Below are 19160 nucleotides of genomic sequence, written 5' to 3'. Positions count from 1 at the left end.
GAGGCTGATCCCTTGGGGTGGTCATCTGGTAGACGGGCGGACTTATGGTTGTGTACTCCCAGGATATAGCTACTAGCATATTCGGTGCGCAATGCTCCCCATTCCCCCTTTTGTTATGGTCGATTTGGTGCTACTTATTGTTTGCTGTTGGGATACCTTACTGTGCGGGAGGGAGAAGCCGGGGGTATGTTCTGGAGGCCCTCCTCCAGTTTATTATATTTTCTCCACCCCCCCGCCTGGTGGGGATCTTTCTTATTCCTTTTTCCCTGTTTCTTCTACATTTCGGGTCTAGTTCCAGGGCGACAGGCACACTGCTGGGGGGAGGGGCCATACTCATTTGCAGAGGTGCAGGGTGGGGGGTTGGGGGGGGGGGACTCTTTTCTTTCTCAGTCTTCCTCTCTTTTTACATGGCCTCCTTTTTCTTCTCCGTTTCTTCTTGTTTCTTTCTTTCTGGGATCAGCGTGGTACGCCTCTTTTGCTGTGAACCGTTGCCTCTCTGTGTGTGCCACAGTTTCCGGGGGTTCTCTGGGCGTTAGGTATGGGGGCTTGCAGGCGCAACTGTTTTTGATATTCTTCCCCATCATTTCCTGTGTTTGCGCCATGGATTCAATAGATTGCTGGTTATTGCTAACGTCTATCATGCGGCCTGCCCTTTATCGCTGTTGGGAAATGGTTTGGCACCTGATCCTACTGTTTTGTTTCATTATAAAATGAAAAACCCCTTTTCTCCTGGTGTCCTACCTGCGCGGCTCCCGGGCCGAACTATCTTAGTATGAAGATTTTGCTACCGAGGTGCCGCATGTGCTTATATTTGACCTTATTGCTCTGATTGCTTAGCGGCCGGCCCTGGGGGGTTGTAGGCCCATACTTGTCAATGATCGAAATGTCAATAAAGGTTTTTATAAAAAAAAAAAAAAAAAAAAAAAAGGAATCCCTTTCATGTTTTAGTCTCTTTTGCATGAGACCTGGGTCTGTTTTGAAAGATACTGGAAACTGTATATCTGCCAAAAAGTAGTGCATTTCGATATGAGAATATTTATCAAAAACTCTGAAAGACCTGTGGGTCAGCCCAGTATTAGAGCGGCTGGAGGGGTCAAGAGTATAAACGCCCTAGAAAGCTATCTACAGAAATAACACTAGAGTTCAAGTGAAACAGAAGCTCAATCAATCAAGGTTTTGTACAGCGCACCACTCACCCGTGAAGGTGGGGTGGGGGGAGGGTATGAGGAGTTCCGTTGGGGTCAATCGAAGAGCCAGGTCTTGAGGTCCTTTCTGAATTGGTGCAGTGTCGGGCTTCATCAGAGGTAAAAGGGGAGTTTGTTCCAGGTCTAGGCTCCGAGGTAGAAGAAGGATCTTCCACCTGCTCTGGTCCTGTAGAAACGAGGGACAGTGGCTAGGTCGAGGTCGGCTGAGCGGAGGTTTCTCTTGGGTGTCGTGGAGGGAAATTCGGCCGTTGAGGTATTGGGGTCCGGTGTTGTGGAGGGCTTTGTAGGCAGGTGTGAGCAGCTTGAAGGTTATTCTTCTTTTGACAGGAAGCCAATGGAGGTCGCGGAGGTGTTGGGTGATGTGGTGGTGTCGAGGATAAGTCTGGCTGCAGTGCTCTGGACGGTCTGGAGTGAGTTTGCGGAGGAGTTTTTGGTTGATTCTGGCATAGAGGGCGTTGCGGTAGTCTAGTTTGTTGGTGATGAGTGCGTGGGTGACGGTTTTCCCGGAGTCGGGGGGGGGGGGGCTACACTTGAACGTCTTATGAAGTATGTAGAGGATGTTGTGAAGAAGCATCAGGTTATTTCGGTGGTTAAGGAGGCTAAAATCTCTAGTAAGTGTGCTAGAGCAGCTGAAGTGAATTATAAGGACGAGCGGATGGAAGTTGTAATGTCAAACAAACAAAAAAAACAAACAACAACAAAAAAAAAAGGAAGAAGAGGTGCGAAATCTAGGATAATCAGAAAACCTCAGCGAAACAGATTCTAGACAAGAAAAGAAATGTTACAGGTGTGGCAGTAAGGACCACCTAGCTTATTTTTTATAAAGTTTTATATAGCGAGAACTTGACCCTTGGAGGGTATCAGAGCACTTTACAAATGTTACGGTAAGTAGAAGGAAATTCCCTGCTCCCAATCAAAAACGTGGACAGCGTGGGATTTTAGGGCATTTCGCAAAAGTATGTAGGAAGAGCAAATCCAACAAGAAGATTGGTGTGGTGAAGGGCGATTCAGAGTCGGATTCTCAAACTGATAAATCTGTAGAAGAGGGATCTTTATAAAGAAAAAGAATGTGTACTAGGTGTTATGGAAACTATGGATGAGGGGAGTGTAAATCTTCTTTCTAAGTTAACAAGAAATAAAGCAGCGTGTAACATCAAGTTAGGTTGGGTGGAAATTCTTTTAGTTGCACACTCCGGTTCCTTATACGCTATTGTTAATAGAACTGTGTGGGCTGAAAAATTTGCCTGTCTCCTGGGAAATCTTTTAACCCAGTCAGATGTGGCTTCTGAGAGTTTCACTGGAGAATTCTTTCCTATGGTGGGTTACCATAGATTAACTTTTGAGTTCAAGGGAAGGAAAACAGTCAGCAAGCTGTATGTGGCAGAGAATGAGGCCATCTGTTCTTGGGTGGGTGGACCAGAGAGAGTTAGTGGATATTATTTTGAACCTCAACAGCCAGGAGCAGGTTTTGGTCACGGAGGGTAGAGACAAAGGGGAGATTGAATTTAAGATAAGCTTTCTGAAAGTGTTTTCAGGGAAGATTGGAACTTTGGAAGGAAACTCACATAAAATTGTGCTTAAAAATGATGCTTTCCCCAAGGTACACAAAATGAGAGACATTCTCTGGATTGTAAGAAAGGAAGTTGACCAAGATATTGAGAGGTTACTAAGTGAAGAGCTACTAGAGGCTGCAGAGGGGATTGCCCCAATTGTGGTTGCAAGACGATCCAATGGGAATATCTGCTTATGTGTGGACTTAAGGAATCTTAACAACAATATTGTGGTAGAAAGGTTTCCCTTACCAAAAGTAAATGAGATGCTAGCACATAATAAAGGGATGTAAAGGTTTTCGTTAATTGACTTATCTTCGGCGTACCACCAAATAATACTGCAAGAAGATAGTAAGGATTTCACAGCATTTAAGATGCTTTCTGGATGTTTCAGATATGTACATATGCCTTTTGGCCTAGCTTCAGCGGAAACTGTATTTCAGAAATGAATGCATACGCTTTTTAAGTTTTAGGCTGGCTTAATTTTCTTTCAGGGTGACATTCTGATCATGGGGGGAAGTGAGGAAGTACATGAAAACATAATGTGAGAATGAATAAGGTTCTATGTATTTTGCAGGGCAATGGGTTGACTGCCACATTTTCTAAATGCAAATTCAAGGTGAAAAGCTTGTACTACTTGGTTCATGAAGTTACAAGTGATGGGGTAAAACCAATGGAAGAACTTTTGCATACAGTTAGAGAAGCACCCACTCCTACATGTAAAGATGAACTTAGGTCATTTCTGGGGTTGGCAGAGTTTTATGCCAGGTTTGTGCACACATTTGCGAAGAAAACGTACAATGTACATCACTTGTTAAAAAAGTAAAATTCTCTTGCTCAGGTGAACAGCATGCTGTTTTGAATGCTTCAAAAAGGAGCATTTGTATGGCAGGGAATTTGTGAAGTTTGATCCAAAATTAAAATGTATTTTTGACTATAGAAGCCAGTCATAAAGGAATGAGAGAGGTGTTTAGTCAGAAAGATAACAAAGGGAAAGAGTTTCCTGTAGCATTTGTGTCAAGGGTGTTATCCCCTTCTGAAGAATGGTTTTCTGTAACTGAAAAGGTTACATTGCCTATTGTACATGTTTTAGAAAACTTCAGGAATTCTCTTTGGGGGTATGAGGTGGAAGTACGTTGTGACCACAAATCCTTGTTGAAAGTGTTGATGCCAGAAGAGTGGTTGAATGCCCCTCCCAGGATTTCAAGGATGTCTGTAAGATTGTTGGGCTACTGGTATAAATTATATTATTCACCAGGTGTCAAGAATCGAGTGTTAGATTTTTTGAGTAGGTTGCCCTCAGAAGTGGTTTGTAGGGAAATTGTGAAGATTTGAACTTTGCCTGGGCATATGTAGAGAAATGAAATGCCATTACCAAAGGTGAGTGGAAGGAAGCTTTTGATAATGATCTAACTTTAATGGAAGTGAGGAAATCTGTTGTGGAAGGATGGCCGGATAAGAAATCTTTGAAAGACAAGTGTAAGTGTTACTGGGAGGCACGTAATGATTTGCAAAACACACAAGATGACGGACGGAATGTTGCACAATGGCAAAACATTCACCCCCAGTCACAGATCTGGGTTTAATCCATCGTTATTTTGCTCACCACGCCACCCCAGTTCAGACATGGCCAGGGTAATGATTTGACTGTGTTATGTTATGAAGTTTTGATTCGCGCTCGTGTACCCAATGGTGTCTTGCCACTGCATAAGGAAAATCAGTGAGGCAGCTTAAGTACACATATGGCCTCTAGATGTTAAAAGAGCCATGTTTTCAATGCGTTCCTAAAGTGTGAAAAGACTTGGGAATTATTCAATTCAAAAGGAAGAGAGTTCCACAGTCTAGCCGTGCAGGTCACTAAACTTTTAACACCCCAACGAGCTAGTCTGAACTTGAGTACTTCAACATTCTTTTCGCCTGAAGAGCGTACCGGTCTAGAAGGTGTGTACCAGCGGAAATACTGCCCAAGAGCCATTGGGCCAATATTGTGGAGTGCCTAATGGCTGTGCACAAGGACTTAAATACAATCCTTGTTTTCCATAGGCAGCCAGTACAATTTGTTCAATGCTATGGATGCTGACTGAAATTTGGAGAGGTTGTAAACGAGGCGGGTTGCGGCATTTTGTAGGGTCTGGAGTTTGGATAACATTTTTTGTGGTAAACCGATATAGAAGCCATTCCAATAGTCTAGTTTAAACTGAATTATCGCAGATATGACCGATTTTTGCAGATCAGAGGTAATATATGGTAGGGGTGACTTCTGTATTCGTGTCCTGGAGGGCTGAGAGTGATCCCTGATGCCTCATCTTACCTGGCCATCAGCGAAACGAGCGCTGTCTCCCTCCCGCCGCCGCCATTCAATACGCGGCCGCTGTGTGGAGGGGGACTACCTTTCCCGATAGCCCTAGCGCCGGACAGGAACCGGAACCCGCCGACTGTGCTCTCGCGCCTGGAGGCGCTTAAAAACAGGCCTAACCACCGCCACGCGGGGACCGCACGCGGGACTGCGCCGGGCTAAGCCCGGGCAAAGGGCGGGCCCTCTGAGGCCCTCAGAGGCACGGGACGGCCTAGGAAGTAAGGCCGGTATTTGAAATACAGCACTCTATATATTGTGTGGGATATATTGGTAGGGTCTCACGCTAACATTGCTCTATTGACATCTCGTCACTTAATATATAAGTTATATACATGTTAATGTGATCCCGATTTAGTGTCATTGGAAAATCTGGTTATTTTATTTTTAGACAGGATAATCCTGTTTTATATACTGTTTGTTGTTAACATGAATATGCGGGAAACTAGAAGTAAGATCGTCACCGGAGGGAATAAGCTGACGGGAACATTAGATGATTTCATTGTACGTACTAATAGCTTGATAGATCAAGGGATAGTACTAATGGAGAGAAGGGTATCTCAAGACCTAGCTTTCGCAAAGAGATCATCGATAGGTAACATTGTTGTGGCACGTAGCCCTGAAAATACCCTGCCTGATTTTCCCTCATTACAAGCACATGCGCAAATACATAATAGTGCCGCTACTGACTTGGTATCGCAAAACCCAATCAGTATGGGATTAGAATTAACAAACCCTGTGGAAGAAACTATGATTGGGGTACATTTAGATACCCAGGATGACACTGTAAATCGAAAATTAAAAGGAAAAAGGCAGGGGGCAATTCCAAAAGAGTGCGCCAAGAATAAAAAGTTAACTTGCAAGAAGGTAAAGGCAAAAGTGGTTAAGAAGGGTGGTATTAAAGACTCTGTGGTAAATGAAGTTGGGATTGAATCTGAACCTGAACTTGAAGTTGTCAGTCACAAGAAACTGTCCCTACCCATGATAGATGTTACTTTACCAGATGAGTCTTTAGTTGATATTCTTGATGAGAGTAATATAGTGAGTAGTCTAGACGGTTATGAAGATAGGGAAAATTCTATGATATATACCCTGTCAACATTAATCAAATCTTTATTTGCCCCCATACAAGAAAGGCTCCATGGTATAGAGAAGCTACTCCAAATACTCCAGAAGGATATAAAGATACAGTCGCATACCCAGGAAAAAGCCCCAAATAATGAGATTATATCGGTAGATAAACCACCGGTCTTAAAAGAGAATTGGCCGAAAGGGAAGAAAATAACTTCTACAATCCCTCTGCCTGAATCCATGCGAAATGCAAATAGTTCAGCAGTGAGTACAAGGACTCCCGGGCTATTGACGGCCCCTGAAGTGACTGTACCCACTATACTTTCGCCTCCTGCACCTATTCCTAACCTAGACAAACCACAACAGGAGAAAACTGAAAAGCGCAGAACTATAAATTTGCCCCCGGATGCCTGCCCTTACGTGGTAGTATTAACTGGGGTCCCTGAATTGGCACCTCATACTATGGAGCCCTTTGAAGCACTAAGAAACAAGGTGATTCACTGGCTAAACTCTAATTATCCTATACCCTCAGTTTTGGCCAGTAGAATCTTAATGGTCCGAAGGGCATCATGGGTGGGGTGTAATAGAAAGAAACTACAGGGTGACTGCGTGGTTATAACTTTTGAAAACCCGCAAACGGTAGATTATATTTGCCTGGGGAACCCTAGGAATCAGGATCTGTTGATTAACGTTAGACCCTTATTCTACTTCTATACTCCAAATGAACAATTAGATGATAGATGGAGTTGGATTAGAAATGAAAATTGTGCTAGGGAAGGGAGGAGAAATAACTTGCATGGGGATTCAAATTTTAACAGGCAGGGATGGAGGGAAGATGACCACTGGACTTTAATACAGCGAAGGTCCGGGAGAAATCAAAAGGGAGGCCCGCAACATTGGGGAGATTGGTCAGGCATACAGTCCGCTCCATTTGTCACCCCTTGCTATAATAGATTCAGTCCACTGGATATGGTCGACTGACGTCTAGGGTGTGAGAAATTTTCTGACCTGTTGCCATCTGTAAATACTACCCCAAATCCACCAGCCCTTAGTCCCTCCAACGAAAATTTTGATAAGACTAGTAGTAGTTTGTGCAATAAGATCCCACCAGTAACCAAAGAATTGAATAATCGAGCCAAATTGTCGGGGCAAGAGTGTGTAAAAGGTAAAAAGGACTTACCCCTTTATAGCAGTCTAAACTTCGTCTCTAAGTCAAAAGGAATCATGAGTGATCTTATAGTTGAAACAGATAAGATTGACATAGGTCATGTTGTTATAGAAGAGGTAATAATACCCAGCCAAAATGGAAATTGTAAGGTGATGTTTTGGAACGTGGCAGGATTAAAACATAAAATCTCTAATCCTTCATGGAAAACGGCCACGGATGGCGTGGATATTATGGCCCTACAAGAAACTTGGACAATAGATCCTATACATTTAATCGGCTACAAAACTTACTGCACTCCTGCAGTAGGAGGGCCATATGGGAGACCCAAAGGTGGTATAATTACGTACCTCTCAAACTCTTTATTATATGAGAGGGTCCATTTCTATCACAATTGTAGTTACTATCATAAATTAGTGATAGATACTAAAACTGGGATCAGCCTTGTGATAGTTAATTTTTATAACAATATCCCATGTACCGCAATTCAGAACATTATGAAAAGGCTAAATGAGGATCTACAAGGGGAGATAGTCAGCAAGACGAGGGAAGTAATGATTTTATGGGGGGGGGGGGGGGGGATTTTAATTGTCATCTTTGCAAAATGGGTCAAAAAGGAACTTGTGGTTTAATGTTAGAGCAAGACATTAATCTTACACATTTTGACCATACTCTAAACGGGGATTTGCTGAACGAGATATTATTTAATTGTGATTTGGGATATGCAAATGAACTAACCGTGTGCCCAACATAGTTTGCCCCGACCTTTATTGGAAGGGGCGCATCGACCACCATTGATTTTATTATCTGCTCAAATACTTCTGGATTTAGGGCCTCTAACTATAAGAATTATGAATTACCACTGAGTGATCATTACCCACAAGTACTCGAAATTGATAGCCCATTTTCAGCATGCCAACATGATAGTTTACAAATACAGGCAGCCCCGGATGTGCTGATGGGGAGACAAAATGGGTATTCCCTCAAGTGGAGTAAGGTGGTCCCGAACGAATTCTTAGCTAAACCAGTTAATATCTGCTCAGATAGCTTGAGTTTGTTTAGATGAAAATTCAAAGAGCGAAAATATAATCGAACATTTTAATATCATAGCAGCAACAATTAAAGAGAGTTTGAGGGTGGTTTCTAGAAATAGGACTAAAAATGGCAGAAGATGGTTTGATAAGGCATGTACTAGAGCCCTGACTGAGCTCAAACATGCTATTCACCGGGAACCACGGAACCCCATCCAAATAAGAGATTTAAGGAATCGCTACAATCTTGCATTGCAAGAAAGAAAGAAAAACATAAAGAGGATGGCCTGGGAAAAACTATGCGATGCCTCACAGGCTAAAGATACATCGGCATTTTGGGGGGTGGTAAATGCGCCCCTCCTTTTTGATAATACTAAGGCACGCATAGAAATTGCAATCAACGAGGAGGACTGGGTCACACATTTTTCAACCCTCTATATGTGTTTAGAACCGTCCCCACAAAAGGTCTCTGCCTCTTTGTGTGAGAAAGAGATGGAGGCACAAAAAGTACCAGTTCCACCACTGGAGATTCCACGGGAGAAATGGGGGGTACCTGAAAAAATAGTGGTAACACTGCCCGAGGTTCTATTGAGCTTAAAAGATACAAAGGGTGGAAAGGCATCAGGCCCAGATGGGATCCCAGCTGATCTGTATAAAGCTAACAGTGAGATCTGGGGTCCCATTCTGGTACAGCTTTTTAACGCAGCATTGGCGAAGGGCCTAAGTCGGTCATGGTTTACGTCCATCATTGTTCCCATTTTTAAAAAGGGAGACAGACAAAATTGCGCCTGTTATAGGCCAATATCCCTACTTGTCTCGTCCATAAAAATCCTGGGCAGAGTTATTTTAGCTAAATTACAAAACTGGGCGGAGGATAATGGGATAATAAGTGACCTTCAGTTTGGTTTTCAAAGGGGCATAGGAACTATAGAGCAATGTTTATTTATTTATTTTATTTTTTTTTGAAAAACCTTTATTGACATTTCAATCATTAACAAGTATGGGCCTACAACCCCCCGGGGCCGGCCGCTAAGCAATCAGAGCAATAAGAGCAAATGTAAACACAGGCGGCACCTCGGAGAGCAGAATCTTCATTCCAATATAGTCCGGCCAGTGAGCCGCGCAGGTAGGACACCAGGAGAAAAAGGGTTTTTCATTTTATAATGAAACAAGACAGTAGGATCAGGTGCCAAACAATTTCCCAACAGCGATAAGGGGCAAGAATAATAGACGTAAGCAATAAGCCGCAATCTATTGGATCAATGGCGCAGACACGGGAAATTCCGGATGGGGAAGAATATCAAAAACAGTTGCGCCTGCAGGCCCAGGTACCTAACGCCCAGAGAACACCCCGGAAACTGTGGCACACATGAAGAGGCGACGATTCACAACAAAGCAGGTGTACCGCGCTGATCCCAGAAAAGAAAAAACAAGAAGAAGCGGAGAAGAAAAAGGAGGCCATGGAAAAAGAGATAAAGACTAAAAGAGTCCCCTCCCCCAACCCCCCACCCTGCACCTCTGCAAATGAGTATGGCCCCCCCCCCCCAGCAGTGTGCCTGTCGCCCTGGAACTAGACCCGAAATATAGAAGAAACAGGGGAAAAAGGAGTAAGAAAGAACCCCACCAGACGGGGGGGTGGAGAAAGTATAATAAACTGGAGGAGGGCCTTCAAAACATACCCCCGGCTTCTCCCTCCCGCACGGTGAAGTCTCCCCACAGCAAACAATAAGCAGCACCAAATCGACCATATCAAAAAAGGGGAATGGGGAGCATTATGCACCCACTATGCTAATAACCATGAGAGTATGCAACCATGAGTCCGCCCGTCTACTAGATGACCACCCCCATCCTTGACCACTCTTTGCAATTCTGCCCATGCCTACCCCTCGACCCAGCACCATGTCCGATGTTCCAAGGTAAAGGAGTGTCCAAAAACAACCGGGAAGCGACGCACACAGGTGGGGTGGAAGTCTCTGAGTACCAACATAGTCCGCATCATGGAGGGACGTCTTTCCCAGTGCTGCCCCAGGATCTGCACTGCACACAAGGTCCAGGAAGGCTGAATCAGCCAAAGTAGACAAACGTTGCTGGAATTGTCCCTGGGTCGCCGGAGGCCGTGCACGGGACAAGGCCACCACCTTCCACTCAGGTCCAATACCTCCGGAACAGATCAAACCCTCAGTTAGCCGATCACACGGTAGCATACTGTCCGGAGTGTCTGGCTGTGCACTAATCGCAGGGGTGGCCGCGACATTATCCTCCTGTGTGCAGTGTGGGAAGCCCCTGTGGACCAGCATGCCGCCACTGTCCCAACGCTGATGCCACACCATCGAGCTTACTCCAAGACCCTGGCGCCACGAGCCAAGGAGAAATGAAGGGCACCAAGGGCCTCTAAGAGGTCGCCGTACCCCAGCACAGCTCTCTGCGATCGCTCCGCCACACTCCCAAAAGTCACACACTCCCAATCCTGCTGCGACCCAGTGGACAGGATGGTAGGCTGCATAGCAACAAGATGGCCGCCGGGAAGGCCCGACTCGTATTGGGGCCGGGACCCAGGGACAAGCGCCTCGAGGTCCACGTCGCTGAAGACAGGGGTCCGGGGGCAGGCACAAATCCAGCCGTTGCGTGGTCACGGGCAACAGTCGTCCCCGCCACGGACCAGCTCCCGCGAAAAGCCGGGAGCAGCCCGCAAGGATCAGGGCGAGCTAGGGGCGGCGTCCGGGCAGCTCACCGTCAAAGGCAGGGGGAAGCACCGAAGAATCTGAGAATTGCACCCCCGGGCATGTCCTCGGTCCGCTACGCTTAGCAGTGGGAGAGACTACGGCAAAATGCAGGCCGAGGGCAGCACCGCTCCGGTGGACCGACTCCACCCAGTCACCACAGGCCGCTGTTGTTAAACTGCCACCCGGCCAAGGCGTCCACTCGAGGTCCCGGCTCCGGGGCTGCACGGGCCGCAAAGTTCAACTGCAGATTTCTCCGGCGGTACGGCAGCCAGAAACCTCGGAGTTACACGATCGGTTGCCACTCTCATTCACAAACACGATCTCATAGCGCAGACTGAGGATCTCGTGCAGGATATCCATGCGGGATGCGGAGGTTCACGGAGCCGGGAATCTACGCTGCCATCCCGGTCGCCATCTTGGCTCCTCCCCCTAGAGCAATGTTTAAATCTATTTTTTCTTCAGCAGAAGTATACATCGATAAAGAAAGAGCGTTTATATCTTGTTTTTGTCGATCTTACTTCGGCTTTTGATTGCGTGTCCCACAATAAATTATGGAAAGTGATGCAAAGGATGGGCGTGGATGATTCAATCCTCTCCTTTCTGAGGGAGCTGTACTCTGGGGCTACAGCAACTGTTCGTTATGGAAAAGGGAGGGAATGTAGTAAATCTTTTGGGATAGGGCGTGGAGTACGCCAAGGATGTGTCCTGGCGCCTTTCCTGTTTTTGATCTACATAAATGGGTTGGAAGATCGTCTTCTGCAGGAGTGCAGGGATATGCCTGTTGTTGGCAATAGGCGTATTCCCGCACTCCTGTATGCGGACGATGCCGTTTTAATGGCACGAACACCAAACGCCCTACAAAATTTTATAACATCCTTCAATAAGTTCATGTACAGTTTGGACTTAAAAATTTACTGTAGCAAAACTTTTACCATGAACTGTGGAATGTGAACTAAGAAAAGGATGAAAACTATCTCAATAAATAATGCTAGTCTAGAAAACACGCCCGCCTTTTCTTATCTAGGCATCTTATTCCATGAGACTGGCACGTGGACAAACGCGATCAGGGCAAGAACTCTTTTGTTCTCAAAGACAATAATGGCCCTAAAGAGTTTTATACAGAAAATGGGAAAGAAAGCCTTTTAGAGAAATTTTAACTGTTTATAATGCAACGTGTATATCAGTGGCAGTCTATGGAGCAGGACTCTGGGGGTATGCCAACATAGATGCTATCCAAATAATTGAAAATAAGTTTATGCAGTACATGCTGTCCGTGCCCGATAGTACTGCAACCCTAAATTGTCATGAGGAGCTGGGGCAGCCATATATTTCAGATATAATAAAAATTCAGCCCATTTTATTATGGCACAGGGTCTGGACTGTAAATGAGTGTGTTGTAAATCGTGCCATAATCCAGGATGTGTTACAACTGGAAAATGTAAATGTTTTCAAATGGTTAAACTATGTGAAGACTTTTTTGACAGAGATATATTGTGAACAATATTTTGAGGATCCACTGTCAATGGTACACATCTCCAGAAAATTATTGAAAAAATCCTGTATGGAACATCTCAGGGAAAAAAGACTGTGTGAGGAAAAAGAGAAAAAAAGACAGTGTGTTCCCACCAGCTGATATTAAGTGGTGCAAATTTACAACCATACTTATGTCTCTCTATGGCAACCCTCGATAGATTTCGTCTTACACGTTTTAGATTTAATATAATTTTTAGATTATTAACTTTCCCAGAAATGAATTCTTGGTCAAATGAACTTTGCTTAGGTCCATGTGATGAATTATCCTCGCAATCTGATATCCATGTGCTGTTCTTTTGTAGATTTTATACCTTGCCCCGTAAAAAATTTATTGTCCCAATCCTTAAAGAGTTGAAGTTAAATAGATGCCGCCCAGCGTTTTTAGAATTGCAAAGAATGGACACTGTATTTATTGCTGCCTCGCTGGCAGAATTTTTTTAAAATGTTTTTAAATTACGTAAATCAATGGACAGTTAACTGGTTAAACTGCCCATATGGAAATTCGTTTGTACTTCTCCCCTGTAACAATAACTGTATATTGTATTATTTTTAACTGTATTTGTATTTTTGTTGCTTTTATGGTTATTTTCTTTTAACCGAATAAAGTATTTTGACTTGAATATATGGTAGGATTTTTCTCAAAGTATTCAGAATAAAGAAAACCGAGGATGCGGTTTGAATGATTTGGTTCTCAAAAGAGTTTTTTGTTGAAAAGGATACCCAGATTCTTAACTTTTTTTTATCAGTGAGGACTGAATGTTTTAAGGGATCAAAGAATGGTTCTGCCCAAAACTTTGAGGACTTCTATAGTTAGGTTATGGCATGAGGGTCATTTAGGCATAGGAAAAGGTAGAAAGTGAAAGGGCCTTACTAGAGGCCAAGAATAGATTTGGAGTTGGAAAGGGTGGACAGAGAATGTGATTTGTGTGAAGGAGCAGATAAGTCACAGGTGTTGAAGAAACCAAGTCTCCATCAAGGTCCATGTTCTGAAATGGCTTGGGAAACCACAGGAGTGGACATAATGGGTCCGGTGAGTGAAGAGGATGATGGTAACTGGTATGTGTTGGTGGCCATGGACTACTTTTCCAAATGACCGGAGGTAGAATTTGTACGCAGTGCAAATGCTGAATCTGTTGTAGCATTCTTGGGTGGAATTTTCCCCAGAGAGAAGGACTTCCTAAAAGAGTTTCAACGGATAATGAGGTGCTGTTCAGAAGTGACGTTTTAAAGGATTTCATGTTATGAAATGGTGTTGAAGACAAATTTACTTTCCTTTATCATCCAAGGGGGAATGGAGAAGTTGAGAGGTTCAATAGGGTGAATAAAGGTTAGGTGCAATTGGGTAGGAAGCTAGATCAGAAGGTGGGTGTCAAAAGAACAGTGTGGATGTATCCTACGACTCCCACTGTTACAGGATTTATATATTTTACCGTCAGGAGGGGCAGAGTTCCTTAAAGGAAGGATAATCAAGGATGGTTAGTGAATTCTAGGTTATTGCACTGGTCTCCTGCTGTGGGAAAAGGACAACATTTTGAAGGCACAAGGAAAATACAGAGGGTTTCAGGACGAGAGAAAGGGTTGAAAAGCATGTCGGATTAAGAAGGGAGATGTGGTGAGAGTGAAGTTAACATTTAAGGTCAAAAAAGGGGAAAGTCCGTTTTTTCAAACCCTTAATGGTAAAAGAAATCTTAACTAATTCTGCAAGGTTGAGCAATGGTAAAGTGTGGCAAATGAGTCGGTTTGTGACATGTAAGAAGGAAAAGTCTGGTGAGGAAGTGGACAAGGAGGTACAGTTCTGGTTTGATGATTTTAGGTTGAAAACGAAGGCATATAGTGCGAGGATGTAAGTCTTGGAGGTGAGCTGCTGGAGAATCGGACCAGGGAAAAGAATGTATGCCTTGATGAAGGGGTGAGTGAGGGTGTTGAGGTGAGAAAAGTTCATGAGGCTCAGTTTAAAAGTAGATCTGGTACAGAAATCAAATGACCTGTGTATTTGCAGGATTATGTTAAAAGTAATGCAATTTTTCTAAAAGCGTTGCTCAGCGTATTATATATATATATATATATACACACAACACACACACACACACACACTTCCGCTGGTATTTATATTCTTGTGTGCTTTGATAGTTATTTAGATTTAGTATGTTTTAGTTTTATATTTAGAAGGAATTTGTGTTTTGTTTATGCTTAAGTGTCTTTGAGTCAGCGAGGAAAATGTATATTATGTTGTGTAGAATACTACTATGTCACAATTGGTTCTCACATGCAGAGATACCATGAAAATCAGATGCTGGCTGTTTGCTATGGAGGCTGGACGTATTGGCCCCAACTACTCCTTTACATAATAAAGATATTGTTACGCACATGGTATCTGCATGGATTGACTCCTCAAACACCAAAGTAAAATCGGTCCTTCTGTATATAGTAGAAAATTGGAGACAATAGTGACCACCACCAACAAGGTCCAGACCCTCATCAACACATGACCACGGAAAATTCTCCAAATCTGCTGTCCAAACACCATTAGCAACAACGATATATGGCAGCAGACTTTCCAACTCCCTGCTCATGACGAAATCATGAAAAGACCCTGGGGATGGATAGGTCACACCCTCGCAAGCCCGCATCAAACATCACCAGGCAAGCGCTGACCTGGAACCCTCAAGGGAAAAGGTAAAGAGGAAGGCAAAGAAACACCTGAAGCTGAGGCAGACTGCAAGGAGATGGGTTACACCTGGAGTCACAAGGAAATAAAATCCCAGGACAGATGTGGCTGGAGGGTCCTGGTTGATGGCCTATTCACCAGGCGGGGTAGTAGGCACGTGCAAGTCAGCTGACAGATCAGTCCTACTATCCTCTACCTCTAGGGAATTGAAGAAATTAGGGCTGGCTAGATGCGGTGACTATATGTCCATTAACAGGTGCTGTTTTAGCTTGAGACCTCCACCTTGAATGTGTGCAGAGGACTAATGCTCTGGATATGGAACTCTTTACAGCAGCTCTGGTTGGAGCGCTCCCGACATCCACCTTAAAGAGCTTTTGGTGCACTGATCCATATCTGGTTTGTTTGGAAAGGGAGGGGGGGTGAAGGGGTGTTGACACCAAGTTTCTGAAATAGAAAAACACCAGGTGGAGGCATTTTTCATGTTATTATTGGAGTATACAGTACTGTACTTTGGTATGCCAGCACACACCCAAGCATAGAAGGACTGATAGCCCACTCCTCTCCCCCACTCCTCTCCCCTCATTACTGAACTTGGTGTTGTGTGTCCCATCCTAGTTGGGATCCACAAATCAATAACAAACATACGCAGAAAAGCGGTCAATGTACATCCACAGCTCCCAAGTTCTTAAGCTCATCCAGCCCTGGATTTTAAATGAATTCTTACACTTTTAAATATGCTAATATAGCGAATGATAAAGGGGGATTTTGTGAGTACCAGAACACAAACAAAAATCAAGACACGATAAACTACTCAAACCTAACATGGGTCAGTCAATTTGCAATCTCTTTATAAATGAGGAAAAAATATTAAACTGAAATTTAAATATTACCTACTGGCGGTCGCCAGTAGGTAGTTATAGTTAGGACCCCTTTTCCATAGGAAATCCGCAACATTCTATTTTGAATAACTTTGGCGCCGGTCGATGAATCCTCGCGAATTTCTCAAAATAGGTGGGGCGCTACGCTCCGCTCCTACCCTGAAAGTCTCGGGGGGATTCGTCAAGCGGGGGCTGAGATAAAAGGGGGGTCCCAAAACGCGTTTTTCCCATGCATTTTTCCATAGGACCTTTAGAACGAGCTACAGCCCGAACGGCTGAACAGAATTACTAGAAATTTGGCAGAGAGGTAGTCCGTAGGTCAAGGAAGTGCCTTTTGTAGGTTTGGTGTAAATCTGTTCAGTAGATTCTGAGAAAATAGCCTTTAAATCAATATATATATCTGAGCCCGCTTACGGTACGCTTACCGTACGCTTACCGTACGCGTACGGTGGCGTGTGCGAGCGCGATTCTGATTGGCTCTTAGATCTTAGTAAACATTCGAATCGGCCGAAACCAGGAAGCGGCGTCCGCCATTTTGTCTCTCGCACTGAGTGTTATTTATCAAACATGATGCCCAAAAACATGTTACGGGGCTGTTTTGACAACTCCCTCCCACATAGTCATGTTGAGGGAGTCCCCAAACATCCCCCAAGAGCAAAAACGGTTTTATTTTTTTTTCGGCAATTTCGCCGAGTACGCTTACCGTACGCTTACCGTAAGCGTACGGTAAAAAATAGAAATAAATAAACCACTATCCACACTTACCCCACCCCCTGTGCTTTTGGTGGCCGTAGGCCACCAAATGTACAGGGCTTATTACATCAGTAAAAAAACTATATTTTGGCAACCTGAAATTATAAAATCGAAATAAAAAAAACACTATCCACATTGACCCCACCCCCTGTGCTTTTGGTGGCCGAAGGCCACCAAATGTACAGGGCTTATTAAAGTTGATAAAAACCGTGCACGGAACGCACTGCGTTAAGTGGGCGCGCACGCCTCGAATGGCGTAAAGTAACTTAGCATTTAAAAAACCGTACAAATTCACTGAAAAAACCATAGGTTTCACACACGTTATAGTTAGGAATTAGCATTTAAAAAACCTTGCAAATTCACTGAAAAAAACCATAGGTTTCACACATGTTATAGTTAGCGGAAATTTTACTGATAAAAAACCAATGAAATTGCCCCGTTATAGTTAGTGCTGGCAACTATAACTCACGCGACCGCAATCTTCTGCTGATGACATATGTCTTTATAAAAAAAAATATTTGTAATATATGTATAGCTAAAAATGTATGGAAGAAGACATGGGCAAATAAGTGTCTAAATACAGTATTAGCATCAGCAGAGGATTGCGGTCGCGTGAGTTATAGTTGCCAGCACTAACTATAACGGGGCAATTTCATTGGTTTTTTATCAGTAAAATTTCCGCTAACTATAACATGTGTGAAACCTATGGTTTTTTCAGTGAATATATATATATATATATATATATATATATATATATATATATATATATATAAAAACCAAGGCAGGCTCATTCAGAACATGCTTTGTCATTACAGGCAAAAGGAATAGCACATTTTATATACATATAATAAAATAGTTGCTATGACTGAAGAACACGATTGTGCCATCTCAAAAATAGAACCTAAACAAGGACGAAAACAGAAAATGAGACAACTTCAGAGATCTCAACTTGGGCTAGGCTTTAAATGGACCGGTACGGAGTACCTGCACTTCTCAGCAGAGGTGCAATTCTTTTAAGTGGGAAGTACGGGTACTTCTCAGAAGCAAGATGGTACTCTGGTACAGGGCACTTGCACTTCTATTTTAACATTCCAAGTACTGACTTGGAGAGTTTCCTCGCCATTTACAAATGCAGGACTACAAGTACACGAATTTAAAGATAAAGAACACAGGACTGGTAGAGCTACTCATACATTACGTGGAATAAAGTGAGAGCTCTGCTCTGCCCCGTTTTCGACTTCCTTATATGCAAGACCTGCCAATTATGTCACATCGAAGTGCCTGTAAACGTCATGCATGAGCAAGCTGGAAACCTGGCAGCGCCGCACACATTGCCCACATTGTCTGCTGCTCTATGTTAATAAAAGTTGTGAAGTGAATAGTGCACATATGTGTGCGTTTCTAGCCGACGAGACACAAACTTGAAAACAAAAGAATAAGGAAACACTGACGGGCGCCGACAGAGCGCACTGGACCTTTTTTAGCAACAGGGTAAACACGAAGCGTTTGCTTAGTACAACCAACACCTTGCTTGTTTGTGCACTAGAGAGAACACGCTGCTTACCTGCCCACTGGCTCTGCAGCTGAACTCGCTCCCTGCCGCCGAGCATGCCCTGCTAACCATGGAATCGGGCTACATGTGAGCACGCTTTGTAGGGCTGCGCCTCCAGCTGCACCGAGCATGAGCTTGGGGACAGTCTTTCGCCAATGCGCATGCGTATTAGTGTTCCATCTGCGGGTTACGGATGCGCGAGCGCAGTATAGTGGTATCCCATCCATGCGCATGCGTTGTATTACTCTGCACACGTGCTTCCGCTGAACACACACATTAAAGAGTAGTGTCCCTGGCCATCGTACACTCGCGCGCTAGGCACTGCGCAGATTAGGGAGTAGTATTTCACGTATGAGCATGCATCCCATGTGCTGCATATAAACTCGCTCGGTGCGTTTTCTAGAATCTAGCTGCGCAGCGGTCGGATTGGTAAAGCGGGTGATGGGTCGGTGTTCGAGTTCCAGCTGTGGCCCGCTTTGTTTTTCTGCCAGCGCGGTGGCCAATTTGGGCCGTGTCTGTGCAGTTCAGATGCCGCCACGGCCCAGTGGGGGGCAGATGGACCTCTATTACCTCCCTTTTACCAACAAGGTGGAGGTGTAATTCCTCAGTCTCTCCCTGAGCCAGCCCATTAATGTATGCAGATTGAGCTTGGGCAGGGGGCCTTGAGCAGGCGGATCA

The 19160-nt window shown here is 44.1% G+C and overlaps 1 protein-coding gene across 1 annotated transcript in view; it reads right to left on the bottom strand.

The window, feature by feature from the left end:
- The window catches only part of LOC146816493 (uncharacterized), a 50678-nt gene extending 32026 nt beyond the window's left edge, over positions 1 to 18652 (bottom strand). The window contains exon 1 of the mRNA XM_085610345.1: positions 18495 to 18652. Coding sequence (XP_085466471.1) covers positions 18495 to 18554 — 60 coding nt within the window. The 5' untranslated portion in view covers positions 18555 to 18652. The remainder of the gene's footprint in view (positions 1 to 18494) is intronic.
- Between the last annotated feature and the right edge of the window lie 508 nt (positions 18653 to 19160).

This window comes from Triturus cristatus, chromosome 6 (assembly GCF_964204655.1).
Source record: "Triturus cristatus chromosome 6, aTriCri1.1, whole genome shotgun sequence".
Classification (NCBI taxonomy): Eukaryota; Metazoa; Chordata; class Amphibia; order Caudata; family Salamandridae; genus Triturus; species Triturus cristatus.
Note: the sequence above shows the minus strand (reverse complement) of the source record. Positions and strands in the feature narration are given on the sequence as shown.